This window comes from Eucalyptus grandis, chromosome 3, assembly GCF_016545825.1.
Source record: "Eucalyptus grandis isolate ANBG69807.140 chromosome 3, ASM1654582v1, whole genome shotgun sequence".
NCBI classification, from domain to species: domain Eukaryota; kingdom Viridiplantae; phylum Streptophyta; class Magnoliopsida; order Myrtales; family Myrtaceae; genus Eucalyptus; species Eucalyptus grandis.
In genome coordinates, this window is record NC_052614.1 from 58,758,167 (window position 1) to 58,767,782 (window position 9,616).

The following is a 9,616-nucleotide window of genomic DNA, read 5'->3' on the forward strand; positions in this document are numbered from 1 at the left end:
TATTTTTATTGCAAATGCTCCTAATGTCTATATGCTATGCAATTTAATAAAATTATTTTTGGTAGGGATTAAAAATTAATCTCTAATTTTTTTATACAATTAATAAATAATTAAATGGATCGTCAAAATTTAGATATCAACATTAATTACCACATAACATATTAGAGACTTAATGGCTTAAGTTAAAGAACATATGAAAAATAATCTAATAGAATATCAAAATGAAGATGAAGAAGGAAACTTATATTTTCAAGACATTTTATAGGTATCAAAAAGATAATAAAAATTACTATCAATTTGTACAACATTCCTATCGCAAACATTGACAAAAAGCTTCTTAAATGAAACGTAAAAATCTAATTTATAAGACATTTAAATAGCCATGGGTGACAACGTGAACATATCAAAGTCAAGCGATGCAACACAAATGACCCGCATGCCGGTCGGTCCGCATCCCTACCCGACCTCTTACCGTTGATGTTTCTTGAACCTCAACCGCTTCCAGCCTCTTTGTGTAGGATCCCTTCGTGGATTTGAAGCACATCTAGGCCCACTTCCTTTGCTTATTCTTACGTATACTCGGTCGGTCTCCCCAGTTCTATCCCTCTTCACCTAGACTACGTTGCAATTCCACATTAGTTTCAAGGACTACAAACTTAAGATAATACAATCATGCTATTTACAGAAGAAAGGTCTCTCTGATCCTCAATTTCAATTGTATCTTTACAGGATCTCTCAAAATGTTTAACTCCTTCGCACCTTTGGCAATTCAAGCACAGAACATTTTGGTTGGCAAGTTCGCCAATCTCATCCTTGTCCTTCTTCTTCCTTCCTTCCATGCTCGCCGTTTTCCCTCCATGTACACTGCCATAGTGCCCAGTCCTTCCGTCCTTCATTTCCTTCCAATTTCCCAAGGCCTCAAAACATTCAGAATTTGCCCGGCTCCCTGTCAACCTCTCCCATGAAGAACAATTGAATAAATCCTCTTTTAGATGCTAGTTGGAGCATTCCCTTCACTTGCTCATCACTCATGATCTCTATGAACAGCTCCAGGTATTCACCAGGATCCTCGTGCTGCATTCTCTTCGAAAGAAACCCAAAACCTTTCACGTCGACAATCAATCCTTCACACGTCACTGAGTGAGCTATGAAGTTGCTAAAAATATAGGAGTTTATTAAATTAGGTGATAATTTTACCAATAATGAAGGAATCACGCTTCTTTTTATCAAGTAAACAAACTCTAGTTTCTAGTAGATGCTATCATAAAGTCTTTTCCTCTTTGGCAATGTATCAAAGTAGACGCTAATGAGACGCACTTGGCATTCCAAAGTTTTTTTTTAACGTAAATGATTTTCCCAATTTACGAAAAAAAAAAAAAAAAAAAAAAAAAAGGGTCCGTGAAACCATGTCCAGGTTCATCAAATCCCAACAAAACTTATCCCAAAGAATTTCAACACAAAGAAATGATACACATGATAACAAAAATCACCAGAGAGTCCTCCCAAAGATGGAACCTGCGCGTCCTAGCAAATTGCTCGATTTTCCTGGGAAAATCCAATTTTCCCCTCGAAAGTGACAGAAACAAGAAGAAGGCAACACAGCAGTAGAAAATTAAGAAATGCACGGAGCAGCCCCATTGGCTGGCCCTGATTATTACTCCTTCCAAAGAAATGTCAACCCCTCCCTCGACGATCAAACGAATCGATCCTCTTTTAGATGCTAGTTGCACCATTTCCTTCACTTGCTCATCACTCTTGATCTCTACGATCAACTCGCCATCTTCACTAGAAATCTTGTACCAAATTTTCTCCAAAACAAAGCCAAAACTTTTAACGTCAGCAATCAATCCTTCATATGTCACTGAATCTGGGGCGACATCCTTTTTTTTTCCTCCATTTTATGGGAATCACACGACTGAACTGCTTTATCTTCAGGAAGAAATCGATTGTGAAGGGAGATTCAATCTGTTATGTAACAAGTTCAACGTGAGAGCCAAACAACATATGTGTTGGATATATATTAAACCTCTTTGCATATTTAATATATTAGTTAAGGAAATTCGGTCATGAAAACTGAGTCCATCCATTTAAGGAGACACTTAACAGCTATGCAGACTTAAAAAAGTCAATGCACGCAACATAAATGAAAGTTTGCGGGCTATTGCGTAAAAGTGCCAAAGTTCAAGAGAGCAATTATTGCAAGACATTAAGACATCGAAATAAGTACGTATCTTATTACATACTATCCAACAATCAATCATATAACAAGAAAATTAATATTTCAATTTACAATACTTGTGTTTGTATATTTGTTTAATTTAAACCAAATAACATTTCAATTTAAAGAATATGTTGAAGCAACACTAATGCATTCATTGGAAATTATTTAAAGATATATCCGATTCATTTTGATCTTGGGAATATAAAATATATTTTCATCCGTGCAAATTTCAAAATAATATTTAACTTTTTACAATTTGTGTTGTTTTACTGAATTATAGCATCAAATTGAAACTAGAACAAGTCAATTCACTTGTGTCTATTGTATATTAATGAAGAAGATATCACACCTTGTTTGATGTATCCAGAAGAATCTCCTGTATGTAACGCTCCAAACAAATTCCGAATGGGTATATCCAATGAGAATTGATAAACTCTCCGCAGCTCAATATATTGACAAGGCAATCATCTGGTATATTTGTGCAAGATGCATCAATCAACATTCCTAGTGACTTGCACACTATGATCTTCAAGGATTTCAGAGACCTTAGCTCGTTTACGCCCTCAACATCATTAAGTGCATTGCAAGATTTGATTTCCAGTTTCTCCAGGTTCTTCAAGTTTGATAACCCACCTATTCTTCTCAATGATTCGCACCCGTAAACAGAGAAGGATTCCAACGATTGTGAAAGGCCCGCAATTTGTATCTCAACTAGCTTTGAACAAGATGACACACTCACTTGCCTTAGCTTCCTTAATTTTGAAGGAATGGATAATATGTGAAGCGGTTTACAATCATAAATAGTTAAGTTCTTCAGTTGTGGAAGCTCATCAAGTGGAATATCTTCCACTTCGCTATAACCGAACAATAGAGTGGTCAACTCTGCCCACCCGATCCTACATAATTGTAATTCCAAACTAAGCAGAGAGGAGGAAGCTGTCCGAGGGCTTTTAGGTCAAGGTCGCCCAAAATAAGCTCTTCTAGATGAGAAAGAGAAGCCAGTTCTGGAGGTGCATGGACGTCTAGCAGATCTAACTCTAATTTTTTCAATCTAGATAAACTCCCAATCCAACTTAAGTCACATCCCATAATCCAGTTTGATTTTTTTGTAAAAGAAGAGCCATCACTTAGTCCCAATTCAACCAGATTAGTAAAGTTCGATAGATTAGGGAAAGATCGTAGTGAATTAGATTTAACACGAAGACAAGTCAAACTTGTGGGAAGCTCGGGCAACTCTTGAATTTCATCACAACCCACTAAATTGAGCTTTTGGAGGCGATGAAGCTTGTTGATTGTACTTGGAATTCCAAAAATATGGGTTCCCTCTAAATTTAGGATTCTTAAAAATGACAATTCTCCAATTCCAACAGGAACTTCACCTTTCATTTCACCACGCTTAGAGAGATCCAATTCTTCAAGATTTGTCAACATGTTCATGCCATTAGGAAACTGCCAATTATTATCCTTAGGAGAATATGATACGTCCTTAGGAGAATATGATCCATCTTTTGATAAACCCAATATGCGTAATGATTTTAACTTTCCAATGAAGTTGGGAAGTTCCCTTATCATCGTGTCTTTCAGAAGTAAAGACTCAAGTTTCACTAGTCCTTTGATGAAGTTTGGAAGTTCAGCAATGCCCGTACCCGATAAGTCTAATTGCATCATTGATGTTAAATTTCCAAGTGAATCCGGAAGTTCTCCCAACTTAGGACATCCTCGTAATAAGAAACGCTCAAGCTTCACTAGTGCCCCCACCTCTTTAGGCAAATTTGTAAGAAATGGGCACCATTCAATCTCTAACATAATCAACATCTTTAGATTTCCAATGAAGCTTTCAATTCTCTTTAGCATGTTGCACCTTTGAAGAGTTAACCTCTCTAAACCCGAGCATTTAGAGAAGTCCGGGTTTGTTGTTATGCCATCACAATCAACAAGAGACAAAACTTTCAATTTTTGTGCCTTCTGTAAAAGTGGACGGAATATTAAGTGAAAGAACCATTGCATAGTACAAATTGGAACTATTAGACTAGAATTAAAACATTTAATTTACCTTGATCAAGTCCCATGCTTTTGAATTGTCTTTGAAGTCATTCTTGCCAAGTTTGAAAACAACAAGATGATCCAAATTCATATTGCTTGCCCTAAACTCCCGAAATGGAGGCTGCCAAGAAATCCATCTCAACTTTGAATGACACTTTGTAAAGTCCCCAGCAAAAGTTCCATTGCATAACTTGAGGAATTTTAGGTTTCGTAACCTTTCAAACTCTTCATTCTTAATCTCTATGAAGTCATCCGATCCATCTATTTGAAGGGCTCGAACCTCGTCCTTCTTCTGCAAGTGAAATTTTTGGAATGATGTCAACTTCCAACAACTATGTTTTACAACTCAAACGGGTAGGAAAAAAATGATGAAAGATCTTAAAAAAAAAGGATAATGACACCACAAGTGTCATACTTTTATACGATGCATACTTACCTCTTTGGTTGTTATGATTTCAAGGTTCTCTTTTGCAATTCGCAACCTACTCCGCTTGCCAAGGTCACTTGAACTTTCTTCATGGACAATTTGCCATCCCAAGTCTATTAGTTGATCGTGCATCCATAACTTGTCATTGTCCAATATCTTTATCAAGCACCTATCAATAAGGACTTTAATTTCTCTTATGGGATATGAATCGGTCCATATGTGAATTGCATCTGTCCTTCTTTCATTGCAGAAGAAGCACGCTATATCGAGAAAAATCCGTCGCTGATCTTCATCTAGATCATTATAGCTAATCCTCAACTTCTCTTGAATCTCTTTCTCAGGTACTTTCGTTAACCTGACCAACGTCTCTTTCCAAAAATCTTCCTGCTTCCCTTTAAGTAACGAACCCATCACTTTAATTGCCAAAGGAAGCCCACCCGCATGTGAGACAATTTCACTTGAAAGCTTATAATGATAGTCACTTGAAGGAAAGTCTCCATCATCTAAGGCATGCTGATAAAAAAGTTGAAGTGCAAAATGATCATCCATCTTTAGCATCTCATACTGTTGAATTTCGCCTTTAAATCCCTTAACTTCCAAAGTAGCTTTGCTTCTTGTTGTAATGATTATCCTTGATCCTGAACATAAGGAATTACTTCCTATTAGTTCTCTAATGTGCTTTTCTTCATTGACATCATCCAAAACCACAAGGACCATCTTTCGGCCAAGTGTTTCTCCAATCCTCCTCATTCCTTGTTCACTATCGTTAACTTTTCCAATAGATCCAGAGCAAAGGATGTCATGAAGTAATTTCTTCTGCAATTGGACCATGTCCCCTTTGGCTAACCTTTCTTGAACGCCCTCGAGGAAGCTACAATACTTTCCAAAGTGGGAAGATAGTTGATTGAAAATGACCTTGGCAATGGCTGTTTTACCGATACCACCCATTCCATAAATTCCAATAAGCCGCACATCATCTTGCTTGACATCTAATAACATTGTCAATTCTTTTACCCGATCATCAAATCCAACTAAATGTTCGGTCACTAGTTTTTGTTTTATCTTCGTCTTCTCCAAAACCTTTTCAACAACCGATTTCACAATTGCTGGTTGGCTGCCATTAAAAAGTGCTTTTATTAGCTGATTAGATTAATTACATACCCACACATCACCCATGGAATTGTCAAAATTTTAACTTGGAAAGATTGAAGTGCGTTACAAACTTATGTGAATACACTAGAAAAAGGGGATAGGCTTTAATAAAATTCACATCATATTTTAAAGAAATTTCTTAAGACACGACGGCCAATGTTACCAAATGGCTACTATATCAGGCGTAAGCAAAATTTTGGAATTTATAGCGAAGTTTAGAAAAAAATTCAGCACCCGTTGTACGAGAATCATGAACCGAGATAATGTAGACAAATGTAACGTCATCCGAAGAAAACTTTAGTTTGGTGAACAAAAATATAATCCCGAAACCTAAAACTATTTTTGAGCTCCAGCAGTATAATTGTTCTGACATTTATGTTGCCTAACTTATCCATGGAAGTCTTCTATGGATCTGATTATGTCAAGTATAATGGCATGCATGGGAGAGGCCCATGGGCCCCCACGTTCTATCATAAAGCATACTAGGTGTTAATTCACCATACGTTGGATTCAGATTTATCAACTCATCCGTAGCTCATGTTCGAGCGGTGTGACCCGGTGTACATATCTATACTTGGGATCAGACTAGATGAGTGACTTACTATATCAAGGATTTGTAGTTTGCCTAAGACAACCCTTGAAAAAGGTGAAAAGGAAATTAATAAGGATAAATTGCAAATACCATTTTCCACACATATAAAATTGCATCCATCTCCGTAACTTATTGGGCCCGTTTGGTTCGGCTTTGGGGAATGCGTTTGCAAAAATGCAAATACCTTTGGGTAAAGGGAGTTTTTGAAATGCAAATGTCGTTTGGTAAAATTTACATTTGTAATTAACTTTTATTAAATTAAAAAAGCAAAAATATGTTTATATTTTTTTATATAAACATATTTTTATATAAAAATATAAACATATAAACATAAAATATATTTATTAAACATACAAAATATATAAAAAAAATAGATATGTTTATATAAATATATATTTATATAAAAGCAATCGGAGAAAACAAATAGATATGTTTATATTTATAAATATATATTTATTTATTAAACATAAAATATATTTATATAAAAAATGGATATGTTTATATCTATATAAAATATATATAAATATATATAAATATATATTATATTTTTTTATGAATATATATTTATTAAACATAAAATATAAAAAATAGATATGTTTATATTTTTATATAAAAAATAAACATAAAATATATGTTTATATATTTATACTGGACCGCCGAATTCAGCGGCGAATCGCCTGAATAAAAAAAAAATGTTTATGTTTTTATATAAACATATTTTTATATAAAAAATATAAAAATATAAACATAAAATATATATATATATATATATATATATATATATAAAGAAAGAATAGATATGTTTATATAAATATATATTTATATAAAAGCAATAGGAGAAAAAATAGATATGTTTATATTTATAAATGTATATATTTATATCTATATAAAATATATATATATATATAAACATAAAATATAAAAAATAGATATGTTTATATATTTATATAAAATATAAAATATATATTTTTATATAAAAATATAAACATATTTATTTTTCTTTAGGCGACCGATTGGCTTCTCCATCGGAGATGAATAATACCGGAAGTTGCATTCCGAAGATGCAACTTGCCAAAGGACCTCAAGAGCTGTATTGGGCTAAAAGCCCTTAGAGCCACTTGGAGATGCAATTGCATCTCGCCAAAGTCGTGCAAAAAAACGAACCAAACAGCTTTGCATTTGGCCAAGGGACTTTAGAGCCCAAATGAGCATTCCAAATGCTGAACCAAACATGGCCATTATTCCAATCGCCATTTGCTTATCAAAATTATTCTCACCATGTTTTGGCACCCCCGCAGCATGTCCCTTCTCACCATGCCGTCGGCAATGGTTGTCGCCTCTGGCCCGGTCTAGATCGAGGTTGGCCGACCTCAATTTGGACCTCCCGCGAGCTCTCCAGAACCTAAGGCTCCGAGATGACCGCCCTCCCATTCTTTAAAAGTTCTCAAAATGCTCTCGCCTCTATTGAATACTTAGACATAAAAATCTTAATTCCCTTAGGTAATTGGTGTTTCTTAAGGAGGCACTTCAAAATGGGTAAAATAATGTTGGCACTAGATTCGAAGTCTGATTTTTCTTTCCCCTCTTTTCCTCGTAAATGGTAAATGGAAACTGATCTTATCACGAGGGTAAATAAATTAATTGTGTCGAGGAGACTTGCATATTAATATGGGTGCAAAATCTGTAGTTGAATAGGTAATCATCCCAAATAAAAATTGTACATGGGCTCTCTAGAATTTCTTAGCCTCCCGAGCCAGTGAAGAGGGAAAAATCGTCAAAAGGATCATGCACGTCCATGTCATTGAAGTTATTCATGCCGTAGGGGAAAATTTTAGGGAAAATGTTACAAGCTGAGAAGGTAAAGTTGAATGAGAGCAGCAACTGGAGGGTGTTTTCAGTATTTTCATTAAAAAGAAAGGATAAAGAAAAACATTCGACAGGGAAAAGTTGGATCTACTAAAACAGAAAAAAGAGAAGAAGAAATAGATAGGGATCTTAAAAGAATTTTACCTTTGTTCCTTTGCCACGGTCCATCCCTTGATTTCCCCTACCTTTGCAAGGGCGGCGCTCCATGCATCCACCACTTCGTCGGGAAAATTTGCCTTGTGTTTTAATAAAGCATCGGCATATAGCGAAGTCCTAAGCTTAACATCCTCAAGTTCTATGTGAAAAAAAATGGGAAAGATGCTTTTTGTACCCTCTGATTTAGACACGTTGTCCATTATGCATTTAATTTCACAGAGGCACCATTTACTGGAAGCATAAGTTGGAGAAAAGATGGGTATGTAGATTGTGGAGTTGTTGATAGCTTTTAGAAGGTTGTCACCAATTACTTCGCCAACCCGGAGTTCCTCATTGTCCAGGAAAACATGGACTCCAGCATCTAACAAGGCATCGTGAAGGAAACTTGTGAATCCATGACGAGTGTCAGGTCCTCTGAAACTCAAGAACACTTGGTACTCATCTACTGACGCTCGTGCAGCATCACTACTCATTCCAGCTTCTGAATTTGCCATAGTACTTATTACTTCCAGATCTCTCTCTCACACCTGAAGAGAAAAAAAAGGGTTGATGCGGCGTGGCCTGGCTAAGAAATGCACTGAGGTTTTGGATGTGAACGAAGCAAGCGAGTTCCAATACCTAAAGCACTTGGCCGGTTCACTTTAAAATCAAATTCGATTGTATGTTTCCCACCTACCGTTCTGCATTAGCAAGTAGACACCGATAAAGGCGAGGAAGGGGGAGAGAGAGCTCACAGGAAGAGAGAGATTTTGGACTTTTGGAGGAGAGCAAAGGGAGAAACGAGAGAGGGACTATGAAGCACGGACGCACGTCATGTCCGAAACGTCGAAACGCTCGAACACGCGGTCAATTTTTTTCGACACGTTTCGACACGCGTGTTGGATGGAAGCGAGGCCGGCGGTGTAGAGCCTAGGCTGCGACAGCGAGAAACTGCCAGAGAAAGAGTAGAGACGAAGGCGAGGGCGGCCACTGTGGTGCTGAGATGGATCGGCGACGAGGCTGCAAGAAGGGCCGAAGGCAAGGCAGAGGAGGAGGAGAGGAGGAGGAGAGGAAGAGGAGAGGAAGGGGTCGTGCGGCGAGCGCTGAGGAGGAGGAGGAGGAGAAGAGGCGCTAGCTAGGGTTTTGGAAACTCAAAAAGAATAAAGAAAAGAGGGACTCC

The 9,616-nt window shown here is 36.6% G+C and overlaps 1 protein-coding gene across 1 annotated transcript; it reads right to left on the reverse strand.

The window, feature by feature from the left end:
- Nucleotides 1-927: 927 nt before the first annotated feature.
- Nucleotides 928-8,951, reverse strand: LOC120292007 (disease resistance protein RPV1-like). Its single transcript, XM_039309848.1, has 8 exons — nt 8,446-8,951; nt 4,701-5,805; nt 4,275-4,556; nt 3,573-4,186; nt 2,571-3,117; nt 1,912-1,965; nt 1,516-1,808; nt 928-1,156 (listed from the first exon to the last, which is right to left on the reverse strand). The coding sequence occupies exons 1-8, from the start codon at nt 8,949-8,951 to the stop codon at nt 928-930; spliced, it is 3,630 nt and encodes a 1,209-aa protein (XP_039165782.1).
- Between the last annotated feature and the right edge of the window lie 665 nt (nt 8,952-9,616).

What these genes read in the sequence shown, in the direction of transcription:
- LOC120292007 (XM_039309848.1), bottom strand. Translation starts at nt 8,951, where the DNA reads ATGGCAAATTCAGAAGCTGGAATGAGTAGTGATGCTGCACGAGCGTCA. An exon ending in AAGCATGGGACTTGATCAAG is followed by an intron (nt 4,187 to 4,274) that starts GTAAATTAAATG and finishes CCACTTTTACAG; the next exon opens with AAGGCACAAAAATTGAAAGT. An exon ending in CCTGTTGGAATTGGAGAATT is followed by an intron (nt 3,118 to 3,572) that starts GTCATTTTTAAG and finishes ACAATTATGTAG; the next exon opens with GATCGGGTGGGCAGAGTTGA.